Source organism: Solea solea, chromosome 1 (assembly GCF_958295425.1).
Source record: "Solea solea chromosome 1, fSolSol10.1, whole genome shotgun sequence".
Taxonomy (NCBI): Eukaryota; Metazoa; Chordata; class Actinopteri; order Pleuronectiformes; family Soleidae; genus Solea; species Solea solea.
In genome coordinates, this window is record NC_081134.1 from 2,779,018 (window position 1) to 2,794,151 (window position 15,134).

General features: G+C 40.5%; 1 protein-coding gene across 1 annotated transcript; it reads right to left on the reverse strand.

Annotated features, from left to right (window-relative positions):
• On the reverse strand, window positions 1–14,110 carry LOC131467668 (arylsulfatase I-like). Its single transcript, XM_058641703.1, has 11 exons — window positions 13,824–14,110; window positions 10,381–10,565; window positions 9,221–9,360; window positions 8,312–8,461; window positions 6,437–6,511; window positions 6,177–6,351; window positions 4,609–4,845; window positions 4,380–4,526; window positions 2,920–3,067; window positions 2,190–2,776; window positions 1–2,076 (listed from the first exon to the last, which is right to left on the reverse strand). Exons 2-11 carry the CDS (start codon window positions 10,558–10,560, stop codon window positions 1,651–1,653), a joined length of 2,265 nt encoding a protein of 754 aa, XP_058497686.1. The 5' UTR covers window positions 10,561–10,565; window positions 13,824–14,110; the 3' UTR covers window positions 1–1,650.
• Between the last annotated feature and the right edge of the window lie 1,024 nt (window positions 14,111–15,134).

Below are 15,134 nucleotides of genomic sequence, written 5' to 3' on the forward strand. Positions count from 1 at the left end.
TCTATTGAAAGATTTTAATGGTTTCTTGCAGCATTTCTTCACGTAATACCTTTAGAATGAATCACTTTATATAAAGTCTTGAAAATACTTGAAAAACTGTTGTTCACAGTAGAATGTAGTTAATTCAAAACACAGCACACAGAACACATTTAAATCAACCACAGTATCTGTGAGGTGTGACATAAAAACAGTAGAAAAACATCTGGAAATGACAGTGATGTGGAACTAAAAAGTGAAATGTTTACTAAGAAAAAATCATTCACTGAAAACACGCATTTAAAGTTGAACATAATACAAAATAATTTACAGTATCAGTGAAAACACACACATACACACACACACACACAGTCAGTCCTTGTGTCAAGAACTCAGTCAGTTTGTGAGGAATAAAAAACACAGAGAAAAACATAAACAAATAAAGTAAAGACGAAGTTCACACATGAAAAATGTCCCAGGAATAAATGGGTCCTGGATTTTGACGTTCACGTGCAGGAGGAGCTCGTCTGGGTCAAAGGTCAAGCACAAAAGCAGGAGAACATCTGGGACGTGTCGTCGGTAAGTTTACGGAACATTGACACTTTCTATGAAAACTAAACTACAATTCTTTCTTCATCCTTTTAAAGGTCTTGTTTAAAGGTGGCACGATCTTACACGGCTGTCAGATGAGTTCCAAAGTTCCTGATAATCTGAAAAGTCCCTCGTTTGTGAAGGACCATCTCGAGTATTTCCACCTTTAATCGAAAGCATCACTTCATCCCAACAGTAAAAACAATGTTCCCGACTAATCCTAATCTCATTTTCACTACAGTTTGATTCGGTGTCTGCGCTGATCTCCACTGAAAGGATCTATTAAAGACAGAGTAAGTAAAATTTCTGGTTAATCCATTAAAAACACTCTTTAGAAACACAAGTTTAAGAGCCTTGTGTTTAATTTTGGTGACTTTTTCAGCAGCTTCACCCACTTCTCTTGTATGTGCAGGCCACCGTAGTTCCCTAAAGTATTTGGGAGACGGAGGAGTGAGGGGCGGAGTCCACCGTTTGTCGCAATCGAGAGTTTTATCATTAGATGTCAGTCATTTTCGAAAGTGGAGCTTTTATAAAAAGGCTGTTTTCAGATCTGTGCATCCATCCATCGTCAACCACTTATCAGAGCAGGGGCCCCAGACGTCCCTGTCCCTGGACACATCATCCAGCTATGCCTGGAGGAGCCGCAGCGCTTCTACACTGAGCTTCTCTTTCTATCTCTACAGGAGACTGTGTGACACGTGTCCTGCCAGACGCCGCCACCCCCACCTGAATGTTCTAGAACGTTCTCCAGCTGTTGTGAACACGTTTGACCCCAGAAAAACCTCCTGCTGCGTTCAGGTACGTGTAGAAATCTGTGAAATGTCCATAGTTTGGGACGTCTATTTTCCAGGGTTCATGTCTAAAAGAAAAAGAACTCTACATTTCTTGAATTTCCTGTCATCCTTCACACTGTGGTGAAAAGCGTCACAGATCTCAGATCAGACAGATTTTGACACAGAAACTGAACATTTTAAAACCATGATTTGATTTTTTTTGGAGGGATAATTAAAGTAGTGAAGCCAGTGAATGGACACGTTTGAAGGAAGTCTCTCAGAAACGTCTTTGGTGTAAAAATCCATCACCTCAGATACGATTGGACATCATCCCGGTGTTCAGTTTCAGAAAGAAGGACTCCAACTTGCACAGTCCACTTGCACATTTCTTCTTCTTCCTCTTCCTCTTCTTGCCTTTCTTGTAAACGCCTTGATATTTTGCCTCCTGGTCCTCCTCCCCGTCCATCACCCATGGCACCCAGGCGCCGCCGTGATTGCTCGGGTTGGCTCGAGGGTCGTCGGGGGGGAAGTAAACCGGCACGGCGGTTTGGTTGTAGTAAGCGAGTCGGGCCAGCAGCCGCTGGACCACGTCCGGCCTCTGCTCCGCCAGGTCCCGCCGCTCGTACGGGTCGCCCGTGATGTTGAAGAGCCAGACGTTTTTGTGGGCGGAGGATCTGTACGAAGACGAGGAGGTGCGCTCAAAGTTCCACCAGCGGCCGGGGAGAGTGGGGAGCACCTGAGGGATGAAAAGAACAGTTAACGCCTTAGTTCATTTCTAATATAAGCTCATAAAATAAGATTTATGAGTTCCCACTGGCAGCTATGAATTACTCAAACATGTCAGAATACCTGTGGTGGGACCCAGTCTCCGTGTCCTGGGTCTCCAGTTAGCAGCTTCCAGTCTCCAACTCTGATGGCAGCCTGGACTGATGTGTCCCACACAGACTGAGGTGTTGGCTGGGGTGTCGGTAGAGACGTCCCTGCCTGAGACTCGTTCTTGTACTCATACACCGTCCTCTTGGACTTTGCCTTTAAATGTAACTTCTTGGATTTTGCTTCGGGCAGTCCTGACCACGGCGAGTTCTTCTTCTGGGTTACAGTCCGTCTGGATTTTAGCCGCAGATGTGACCGCAGCAGGGGCTGAGATTTGGGGTCCGACGTTCCCGACACCGATGGAAGACCGCTGGGTTGGGAGGTCAGTTGTGGCTCGTAATGGGACAGGAAATGATTCTGAGAGTAGGCTTTGGTGATGGATTTATGGATGGGTTTGGATTTGGTGAGTTTGGGAAGAGGTTTGGGTTTAGCAGCAGGGTGATGGGCAAACGTCCGAGGTTTCTTGGTGGTCTTTAACTTGAGCACTGACTTCTTCTTTGGCGGCTGCTTCTGGAGCTTCTTCTTCTTCATGAATGCAGCACCTTTTGATGTTGCCTTTTGGACTGAAAACACACAATGGCGTTATTACTACTTCAACTCAAAATCACAAATACATGAGTATCAAGCTCAGGTTCCACAGTTATGGGCCACAATAAGAAAAACAAGGTCTTTGAATGCCAGTATGTTGCTCGTCACTCTTACTAACCCGAGGCTCTCATGATGTTGTCGTCCTGGGTCACAGTTTGAACGTAAGCTCTGTGCAGCGGGTCGATGTTGTGAAGGATCTCCTGACGAGGCGACTCTTTCCCTTCGCTGATCGTCGGCCAAACGTCGAAGCCGTCCAGGCCCCGACTCTGAGAAGACAAGTGTCGAGACGATTGTGTCACAAAGGTAACGAGAGATCACTTTGTCTGAGTAAATACAATCCACGTGAAGTGCATTAATCACAAATACACAGTTTCCTTTTGCTCAGTGACTTCAGTTAGTCAGGGTTGTCTGTTGATTACAGTCTTGCTCGTCTACTCTGGCAACGGGACCTTATTCACACACTGAGGCAACAAAGCTCTTTGGAAGCTGCACAGACAAAGCAATGAAAGAAGTTTATGTCTCAGATTAAACACGAAGCATGTTTAGACAAAGTGCACTTATAAAAGAAAAAAAAGGTCAAGCACACAACTTGAGACAGTTTTACAGAAGTCCGAGGCCAAGTCACGGAGCTTCTGCCCAGAGATGCCTCCTTGTGTCTGGTCTGTTTTACAGCACACAGCTGTCACCGTGGAGACAGGCCAGGCCACGGAAGCAATGTTCAACAACTAGAGTTACTGCCCAGTGGTTGTTTACCTCCACTAACCCAAGCAGTTTCAGTCAACACCAGGGGTCAGAAAGTCAGTTATATCAAAATTCAAAGACTTTTCAAGGACTTTCCAGGTCCAATTCCAGGACTAACCCTAATCCGCAGCGGGAGACATTGACCTAAATATCATTATTTACTTCTTTCTTGCACAAAACTCACAAACTTTGTGAGAACTTTGACTCAGTTCACCTTTTTTCAGACTAAGTTTGTTTTGGCAAATAATTTAATAATAAATGAATAACCAGATTTTTTGAATTCATCTTCCGGGCCGGATATTAACACTGACCTTTAACCATGAAATTCTTCTCAGTGAATGCTTAAATCCCACTTCAAATGACTGCACATGTTGTTGTTTTTATCAGCTTTAGTTCTCATCAGCATTATTGGGAACACCAGACTTGGGGGAACTTTTCTTCTTTGTCTTTTTTTTTTGTTTTGGCAGCAACGTAAAAATTCCTGTGTTGTTTCCGAGCGCTCAGTATTTTTATAATTTCATCACAGTAGTAGCTCATACTAGAGATAAAAGTAGCAACAGTGAGATCCATGGTGTTGTTGTTGTTGTTTTCTTCTTTAGTTCGTGTTACACATGTTTGACAGAGTAATCACAGGACATGGGAATGTTGGGAAAGTGAACATTGAAAGGATTCTTTGAATCCAAGCAAATGTTTGTGCCAATGGGGGGGTTGACCTTTGACCTACGACCATCAAAATCTCTACACATAATCTTTGCACCCTTCCGTACATTCAGATATCACGGTCAACAACACATATGATCGTTGTGTGACTCTCAGAACGCTGTGGGCGTCACTGACCTGACTGATGTTTCCTCCGCCCAGGTTCACCAGCGTAGGGAACCAGTCGGTGATGTGGAGAAGGTCTTTGGAGACCCGCCTCCTGCGTTTCAGCAGAGGACTGTGTACAAACGCCACACCGCGGACTCCGCCCTCCCAGTACGTGCCCTGAAAACACAACATCAGTCACAAAAACACGTACAATAGTGTGCAGTTAACCCACAGAGCTGCGTCGCTGCGTCGCTGATACCTTACGGCCTCGCAGTGGCCAGTTGCTGCCCCCAGTGAACGGCTGAGCTCCGTTGTCGGTGGAGTAGACGATGACGCTGTTCTTGTAGTAGCCGTACTTTCGGAGGGCGTAGGTGACGTTTCGGACCGCCTCGTCCACAGTGGAAACCATGGCGGCAAATTTCCTCCTGGCAACATTAGCCATGTTATGGTAGGGGTAGATGTAGTTCTTAGGAGGCTGTAGAGGAGTGTGCACTGCCTGATGGGAAACATTTGTTGTTTATTTACACATTTTTCTCTCCCATGTTTGGAGAAGATGGTGGAGCTGGGGAAGAAGCCAGGGCTGGATCTTAGTCAGAGTGTAATGCTGCGGTCATGCCGTAAGATCATTTTTGGGCAATTTATGCTTGCGTGCATTTTCCTTTTTTAAGCAGTCTCTGTATTCATTAATCGAATAATTGTTGCAGTTGTAATCCACCACTAATGTAGTAGTTGTTGATCCAGTCGTCTCATGTGCCTTCACTTTGTGTTTCCTTACGTGTCCAACAATGACCTACGGCACAATCTCACGATGTTGGAACTCTTTATGAAAGTAAATCAAATGAAGCCGTTTGAAGACATCCACTGTATTTTTCTCAGTCCTCACAAACGCCCAAATCTTCAAATCAAAACGGACACGGCCGCTCGTAAAAATCGAGGAAAGTTAAAACTTCTCACATCAATTTACTGTGTGGAGTGCTTTTAATTAAATGGTTGGTTTAGAGTCTACTCGAGCCAGTCCTTAAATAAGTTCCTGATGCTTGTAGCTGAAAGTCAGGCAAATAAACGCTTTAATATGGCCTCAGTGTTTTTCCCCAACTTCTCTGACTTTCCACATTCAGACTTAAACCACCTCAGCGTTTGTACGTATGTTGAGGCTGTTTTGTGTTTGACCTATTTTTTCTAAAGGCCAGATGTGATACAGGACACTTTTGGGACCCCAAGAAAAAGGAATAGAGGGTGATCTGAAGAACTGTGTCCAGTTATGAGGTTTCTAAACATATGGGGCTTCTCCTAGAGTCGTACTCTGTGCCAATGATGTAACTGCTCTATAGCTAGGCCCCGCCCCTTAGATAACTCAGACAAACTATCTGTGCAAGAGCGAAATGAAATAACTTGCTCTCTCATCATCATCCTCCTCTTCCTCACAACGTTATAATGCATTTTTTCACAGAAGTACCACCAGAGGAAGCACGCGTACCACTGGTGGTACACGTACCACAGTTTGAGAACCACCCAGCTTTTCTACACGACATCTACACTCAAAAGAATGATTTTTTTTAAGAAGAAAGATGACTTAAATAAAGTTCAATCTAAGTGGAATTAGAAAGTATTAAGAAAACTTCCTTAACTTAAGTTTCAATGAACTTAGTTATTTTAGGAGTTAAAAAACGTACTTACTTTAATGTTTTTTGTGAACTGTGAAGGTGATACTTCCTGTGATTGGCTGGAACTACATTATCGTTCATAAAATGTGAGGATTTCTCATGACGACACCTCTACACCTCTGTCAGTGACACTTTTGTGACGAGCCAAACCGCAGCGTCGTACCTGAAGGGAGAGCAGCAGGAAAAGCGGTTTCCCTGCCGGGTTGTGACTGGCGAGGACCTTGCGAGCTCGCTGCGTGAAGAGCGTGGTGGAGTATTTTCCCTCCTGACCCCAGGCCACGCCCTCATTGTCGTGAAGGTCGTACCCGCACTCACCTGGTCCGTCACAGGAGCCGTAACTGGTGACACACGTGGAAAAATGTGAGTTACGGGAAATACAGACAGTGGAACAGTATATTATAATAATAATATTTAATAATTCACCTGTAATAATCCACACTTCCTGTTAACGAACCAAAGAAACTGTCGAAACCCTTTCTCGTAGGCAGACAAGCTCTCCTGCAGGGAAAAAGTGAAAGATAGAGTAACGTGAGCTTCAGATTTCCATGTTATTTAACTCGACACATTCACAGATGTATTAAAGATTCCCTGTGGAGTTTTACTCTTGTTTTATTAACAGTCTCAGTTTCTCCACCCATAAAATGTCTTTGTCCTTGAGGCCGAGGGAAAAAAAACACAGCATAGAGTCATTTATATGATTTACATCTATTTATTAAGTGCTTTTTAAAAAAGAAAATAAGGCTGCTCTTTGAATCAAACCATATAAAACCCAGCCTTGTTTTCATGGTGGTCTGACTACATTTAAACAAACTAGACTCGCCCTTTGACTACATTTGGGCAGGAACTTGTCAGGTATTAAAGACGCTGCAGAGCCGTCACGCTGCTTAGAAACTATGGATTTACCACATGTTTTGAGGTCTGGCGCTTGGACACGGTGTTCTCTCTGAAAATGACCACAGTATTTGACGACACGTGTGCAATCTATTAACATGTCCGTTCATATTCACGCAGCATGAATCACTCTCCCTTATTGCAGCTTTAACATGTTCACAGTTAGTCTGTGTAACAGTCTGTTAAAGATAAAACCAGTTCAAGACTTAGAGAGAAACTAAAATATAATATAGAATTCCAGGGTTGCCACACCTTGATTGGCATCAAATTCAAGAGCTTTTCAAGGACTTTCCAGGACTAATTCCCAACCAAATGTGCTGACACATGGGACTTGTCAGAGCCGCTTGGCTCATGCTGTCCACTTTTATTGATTTGCAGCACGCAAATCTGCATCTGGTCCAAGTGATTGTCCTTGGGATCTTGGTCAAAGTCAGTCTTTGTAATTTTCTTTGGTGAGACGGAGATCTTGGGACCTGCATTTCTCAGGCATCGCGTCATTTGCTCTCGCTTGTTTAACGTTACACGCTCGTTGTTCTGCACGGAATCTCACGTCAACGGCGGAGAGACACAGTGGACAGGCCTAGTCTACGTATATCAAGCAATGCAGGCCATGAAACAGTAGGTGGCGTCGTACCAAACAAGGGAGACATTTACCTTTAATAGCAACTTAACTTAAAATTCAAGCCCTTTCAATGACCCGTGTCTATTGAGGGGGATTTTCAAAGGGCCTTGAAATGTTTTTTTTCTCCAAATGTATCAACTTTCAAGGATTTTAAGGACCCGTGGGAACCCTGACAATATTTTTGTTAATATTAATCAATAATTCCACACCTTCCTTCTTTACTGTAGCCACAATCAGGTCTTTAACGTCACTAACTCTACTTTTGTAGTTTAAAAAGCTAGAAAAACAAAACATGCTCTGCTGCATGGAAACCTACAAAATACAATTTTTTTAATTTATAATCCAGAATGTATGTTTTTTCCACCTCGGGTAATCTGTCACCTCACCCCCACATTTGTGACACTAGATTAGCAGCAGTTTGAACGTGTGCAGTGTTCTGTCTCTGTCGCTCTGAGTGCTCACATCCAAGAGCAGCACTATAAATGCATTAGAGGAATGTGTGCACACAGTGATCCACATGTTTGAACAATTACCACCCATCCCCCTCCTTCTTCTCACCCCACCAACAGTGTCTATTAATAGTTTTACCTTCAGCTGTGGACTTGATGACTCATCAGATAAAATAGTTTTGAGATTGACATCAACAACTTAAAGGTTCAGTGCGTAGGACTCGGTGACGCCTGAGGGCCGACCCAAGCCTGAGCTGAATTTAATGAATGAATGAATGAATGAATGAATAAATATGAGAATGTGAATCCGTAGTCGTACCTGAAAAGCATCCTCACCTGTAGAAGCCCAAGTGCCACTTGCCGACCATGTGTGTGGTGTAGCCGGCCTCTCTGAGCCGCTCGGGCAGCGTGTCCATGAGTGCAGGCAGACAGCTGGGCTGACTGGGTCTGATGATCGAGTGCTGCAGTCCTGTGTGGATCTGATATCTGAAAAACAACCCAAAACAAGGTAATCTCATCAATAATCAGATTAGGCAGAACAGCGTTACACCACAGGCTCCCAGTTCTTCTTTATACTTTGTCTTTTTCGGACGCTGCGGCAAAACTGTGGAACAATCTTCCACAGCATGTTAGACACGCCCCTTCACTGTCCACTTTTAAAACGCATCTTAAAACCCATTTTTACTCTTTGTTTTTCAACCCAGTATGAGACATTGGTTTTTATCTTTTTATAGTTTTATTGTATGACTTTTTCATTTGTGTTTTTATTAAAACTTTCTACAGTATTTTATTGTTTGTTGTCTAGGCCTATGATGTAATTTCTTATATTTTATTTATCTTATTTATCCCTGTTGTGCAGCACTTTGTTTCAACTGTTGTTTTTTAAAGTGCTTTATAAGTAAAGTTGAATTGGATTTAGACAAATCCTCATTTCATTCCACTTTAGCCCTTGGAAGAAGTCACGTGCCCTTGGTGATCAATAAAGTGATATTGATCAATATAAAACTAACGTGATCACAACATGCAAAACTACCGGAGGAAATTAACTAGTAAAAGTAAATTAACAATCAAAAAATGCTCACTAGTTGAAGCCAACAAATGAAATTATATTACTGTGCAGCTTTTGTTAGAACGAGTTTAACAAGACAAAGAAAGTTGAATATTTGTAAAATGCATATCTATGAATATAGAACGTCCTGGAGATGTTTTCCATGAGACACAGATGTGATGATGCAGCGTCTGTACCTGCCGGTGAGCAGCTGGCTGCGTGACGGCGTACAGATGGGCTGGACGTAGTAGTTCTCCAGCCGAACGCCCTCCGCCGCCAGTTTGTCCAGCGTCGGTGTCTTGATGGTCGGGTTGTGGTAGCCGATGTCGTTGAAGCCCTGTCACAGAGTCGCACTGTTAAATAGTGTCTTTGTTTCATTTTTCTATTCAAACTCGTCCCAAACTGAATTGTGGAAAAAAATCTGAAAATCCTCCGAGGTCCACACACCCAGACCTTAAATCACGACTCCGATCAATAATTCCCATAAATATTATTGTTTTCATGTTATCCGTGCAGATAAATAATCAGTTGCATATCTTTCAACACATGCATGTGGTTATTACAGCTGCACTGTCACAGTATTGCTATACTAGGTCACATAAAAGAGAAATAACACATCATTTTAATCCAGTGGCTTTGTTTCATTCTTTACGTTTCTTAAAACACATATTCCACCACAATCTAAAACTTAAGAACTTAAAAACATATTTAATTCATGACCTTTCATGGCCCCAACTGCAGTACCGCCGCGGCCCACACTTCCTGTTATATATTAAAATCTCTGTTACATCTACAGCAGTTGACACCAGTGGCCGGCAGGAGATAAAGGACGTCCAGGTAATCAGGTTTAATCTCACTTCTGCTCTGCCTGAGACACGGACGTCTTGTCTGTGTTTACTGTGGCTCAGCCTTTTGTTTATGGTTTGTTCTTTCCAATGAGCAGTTTGTTTATTTCATGGATGAAAACTGTTTATTAGAAACCCACATCAACAGCACTGTGACCTTTACAAATCAGCCTCTGCCGGCCTTAAGTTTTGAATACGGGATTTTCATTCTATGTATGTTCGTTTAGGTTTCTTTATGGCGGTTGGCAAAATAGCTGAAAGGAGCATAAGCACCACCCTTATTACTCTGCCACGTGCTGGGATATGGTTCGCCGGGAATCCTTCATGGACGGGCAAACATTAGCCACATTTGAGGATTCGTGTGACAGTTGGGACACAGCTTATGGGTCAGTAACTCCTACAAGCACACTGAACTACCACTTTCTCGTCTTACCACGAGGTTCCGCCTCATTAGGACCAGGATTTGGTCCCCAAAGTGGAACTAGTCCAACAGAGGTAACGGATATACACACCTGGTCGTCTGTGAGGATGAATATAATGTGCGGCTGCCTGGGTTCGGTCCCGTGGTTCTGGTGCTGTGTGTGGTTGTTGTCAGATTGATGAGCACTCAGACCGTCCAGGGTGAAGATAATACTCAGCACGGTCAGAGTCAGGGATGCAGCAGCAGCAGCAGCAGCAGCAGGGTCCCGCATCTTTACTGCAAACATAACAAAACAAGACGCAACAGGGTCTGTGAACCATGGTAAAGCTACAAAATAAAAGCCTGACTCAGCACAAACTCATGCCATCACTGCAGGACTAAGTGTAGATCTTAAAACCACATTGGAGATGGACTCGCCAACTTGGCTGAAACTAGGATTTGAAACACAATCATCTGGTGGAGAGGGAAAAACTCAAACTCATACAAGGAATTTTTCTTCTTCTTCTTTTTTTTTAACTATTTACGATCTTTGTAACAGAATAGCACCGATAAAAAGTGATAAAATGATTTGTCTTGCTCTGAAGAACATGTCCCTATGACTCTAACATGTATTGACTGACAAAGCTTCTAGTTATTTTTAGGCAGTCTTGTATAAAGTACATTAAAGGGATACTTGAGTAAAAGTACAAGAATGTTACCAGAAAATAACTTTGGTAGAAGTTTAAGTCATATTAATTATAATATTACTTAAGTAAAAGTACTTAAAGTATATGACATTTACTGTTATTCAAGTATCAAAAGTCATTTTTCTGATATAAAATGCACTTTATAGTTTTAGAAGTAAAAGTGAGGAGTAAGGATTGAGTCATGGTGGCTCAGTGGTAGTGTGAGGTCTGGGTTCAATTCCTGGATGTGTCCTTGAGCAAGACACTAAACCCTGGCCATGTTGCAGCGTGTGAATGTAAAGCAGCTCACCAAGACTAGAAAAGCTCTCTATAAATACAGACCATAATATCAACTCTTCTCCTGATTTTATTTGGTAGTAGAAGAAAGTTTATTGAGCTGCCACAGGAAAAATATTACATTTATTTCACTTTGGAAGAGACTAATGAGTTCTGCAGTTAGAAAAACACACACATATGTGTATATATATATATATATATATATATATATATATATATATATATATAGGAATTGGTTATCAACAGTTATTCTAGTTATTTTTCAGCGATTTAATATTTTCAATGTGTTACACCTATTTACAGATTACACCAGAAAAGTCATACCTTTATCAATAAATGTGACAAAAAATATAGTATATCCAATCCAATATGCTGGGTTTTGAACACATGATCCAATGATTTCTTTTTTTTTTTATAGTGGTGATAAAAAAGAGCTTTTCTCTGTGTTTTATTGTTTCTGTCTCTACAAGTTTGTAATGGAATGTAGCTTTTGGCGAAATTTGATACAAAACATCTTTTCTCTCTCTCTCTCTCTTTTTTATGTGTTTTCAGAATTTACACAACCTTTAATTCCACAAATTGTTTTTTTCTGGATTATAGATGTGAATATGTTGTGATTTCTTCAGAGACACTCTGTCCATGAAAAGTTTCCACTAATCTACTAAAATAATCACGATATTCTGAACATAGGCCTATACAGTGCATTCTTTTCATGTTGTAATCTGGAATAGTTCAGAGATTTTTGCCTTTGGTTGAGAGGAAATTCAGTTCATCGAGTATCTTTATTTTGTGAACCAAACGCTTGATTTCGATTTGTTTGTTTTTTGAGAAATCTGTAATCTGACGTGACATATTCTGGGAAACATGGGATACATAAGTACATAATCTGTGACATGTTTACAAGTTTCATAGGCAAAATTAGCACATTGTTGATTTTAGAGGTGATGACACCAGCCATGATGATGACCAACGTCTCAACTGCTTCCCCATTAGAGGAGACACTGGTGGCCATGGTAACAGCACAGGACACACACACACACACACACACACATTTACATAAACTCATTTCCTATGACAGAGTTGTGTTGTTATTCAGTGCATGCACAGACTAGTGTTGCATAGATTTAGTTCTGATGAAGTCTGCAGTGAGTCAACCTCTTATAAACATGACTGAAGCCATTATAAATAATACTGAAGCTTCAGTTTCAGTTTCAGCCATTTACTGTTGAAATTAAGAAAAACACAGGAAATCATTATGATGAGAAATGTTTTCAGTATAATTACTAATTTAAAACTAACAATATAACAAGTTATTATCCAAACATAATGACTTAGTTTACCTAAATAACTTACTTACACAGAATAAAGACTTGCCTATTCAAAACCTATGACCTAGTATCTCAAAGGTATTTGCTATCCTAAAATAACTAAAAAATAATCACTTTCCACTAATTATCAAAACATAATGACTCAATATAGGCATGACTTAGTAATTCAAAAATAGTGAGTAGCATCTCAAAATCATTTACTATCCTAATTAAAATGACAACTTAGTATCTCACAATAAAGACTTAGATCGCCTTAATAACTTACTAACACAGAATAAAGACTTACTCAAAACCCATGACTTAGTAGCTAGAATAATGACCAAGTGTCTAAGTATAATAGTGCAATATAGACATGACTTAGTAATTCAACGTGATGAGTTACTATCTCAAAATTACTTACTTTTGACTTAGTTTCCCTTAATAGCTTACTTAAACAGAATAAAGACTTAGACTTAGACATAGCTCAGAATGATGACTCAATACAGGCATGACTTAGTCGTTATTCTGAGCTACTAAGTCATAGGTTTTGAGTAAGTAAGTCTTTATTCTGTGTAAGTAAGCTGTTAAGGGAAACTAGGTCATTAATCTTTGAGATACTTGGTCATAGTTTTGAGAAAGTAACTCATCATGTTGAATTACTAAGTCATGTCTATATTAAGGAGAACTAAGTCTTTATTTTGAGATACTAAGTCGTCATTTTAGTTAGGTCGGTAAATGATTTTGGGATGCTACTCACTATTTTGAAAAACTAAGTATCATGACTCAATATGCATGACTTAGTAATTCAACATGGGTTGCTATCGCAAAATTACTACTTAATACTGACTCAGTTAGTATCTCACAATGAATGACTACCTGAAAAGACTAACTCAAAATGACAAATTAGCATCTCAGAAAACTTACAGTTGTTTTTGTTTTAGTAACTAATGATACTGTTATTTTGTGGTTAGTAAGTCATTGTTCTGAGGTAGTAACTCTATATTTTGAGATTTAAAAAAAAAAAGTCCTGAATTTTCAGAATATTTGACAGTTGAATGACTTACTAGCTCTTTTTGTTCTTTAAAAGAAAAAACATGGTGGAAGAAAAGTGTTTCCATAGAATACAGCATTAGCCAATATAAGATTTCCTCTGATCTGACAGTTTTTCCAGGTGCAAACGGCTTCATTTCTGTGTCATTAAATTCTCTCTGCATCTGTTCCTGGGAAACATGTGTGTGCTTTCAGAGTCAGGCCTCAATCAATACCTCAATACAGGATCAATGGTAGTGAACGGATCTTCCTCTTCCCGCCTCCCCCTCCTCTCCTCTCCTCTTCCTCACGGCAACGCTTCAGTTCATTCTTCACACTTCGTGGTTTTCCTTCTCTTTCTTCTCCTCCTTCTCCTTCTTCTTCTCCTTCTTCAGCTCAGAGAAAACTGTGGTTTAGGTGAAGCTTGAAGAAGACGCCGCATGTTTGTCCTCGACTTTCCTCAAACTCTTCCTCCCTTCAGGCTGCGCGAGCGTCCTCACGCTCTTCCAATGAAAAAGAGAGTGAAGCTAAACGTAACAGCACCTGCTACAACTTCCGCTGTGGTCCGTCAAAATAAAAGCGTAACGGTCAAAAACAAAATTAAGCCAAACGATAGACGTTATATTGATCTGCAGGGTCCCATAATATACTTCATATTAAAAGGTCCGAATCAATCATTAAAATAGACAGTTGTATCTCCTTTTATCTCTTATAAACAACAATAATAACCAGGATTATCCCTTTACATTAATTTAAATTCATATGCCATCAGTTACATTTTTAACTAAACTTTGAATTTTTATTTTTTTAAGTATCTTTATCTCTTTTTTTTGTGTAACCTGTAAACGGTTAAATCGTATACATTACATTACATTACTTTACTGAGACAGAAGCAGAGTGGCTGCAGGCTGCAGAGGCTGAGGACAGGAGCCAGCTGGCCCCGCACACAAAACCAGGAATTTCTGTCTTTACACAGCGAAGTGTACAGATGCAAACTGCAAAGCTGCACCAAGCTGCCCACATGGAATCAACACAAAACCGGAAATAAGTCCAATTAACTAACAAATAAAAGCTCCAAATTGAATACAGAGCTGTACTCAAATTAGGAATAATTCAATCTGGGTCAACACATACCAAACATATATGAAATAAATCCTCTGGATCAGATGATTTGTTAATCAACAGATAATATTCAGGGCATAGGTTACAAAGAAATCATTTTAAATAATTATCTTTATAAATCCACTGCATTTTAATTTATTTACTGTTGGCTAAACAAAACAAGTTGATGAAACTGTACAGGATCCATGAATTATAATCGACCTTTTTAAATGCAACATAATTTCATATACAAAATGAAAATTGTCTGGTTATTTAATGATTAATCAATCTAATTAGACCTAATTAATCCCCTGAAACAGCACTGTAGCACATGCACCAACTATAATAATAATAATAATGATAAAGAGGAAAAATACAGTTGGGAATGCTGACTCATTTCCTACCAGAGCCAGACAACACAATGATCAGGCTCCTGTTTTAGGAAA

Bases quoted from the DNA above. Each gene is read 5' to 3' on its own strand.
- LOC131467668 (XM_058641703.1), bottom strand. From the start codon at position 10,560: ATGCGGGACCCTGCTGCTGCTGCTGCTGCTGCTGCATCCCTGACTCTG. The intron at 8,462-9,220 runs GTACAGACGCTG...GTTGTTTTTCAG, and splicing joins AGCCAGCTGCTCACCGGCAG to ATATCAGATCCACACAGGAC. The intron at 6,512-8,311 runs GTGAGGATGCTT...TTTTCCCTGCAG, and splicing joins TGGCACTTGGGCTTCTACAG to GAGAGCTTGTCTGCCTACGA.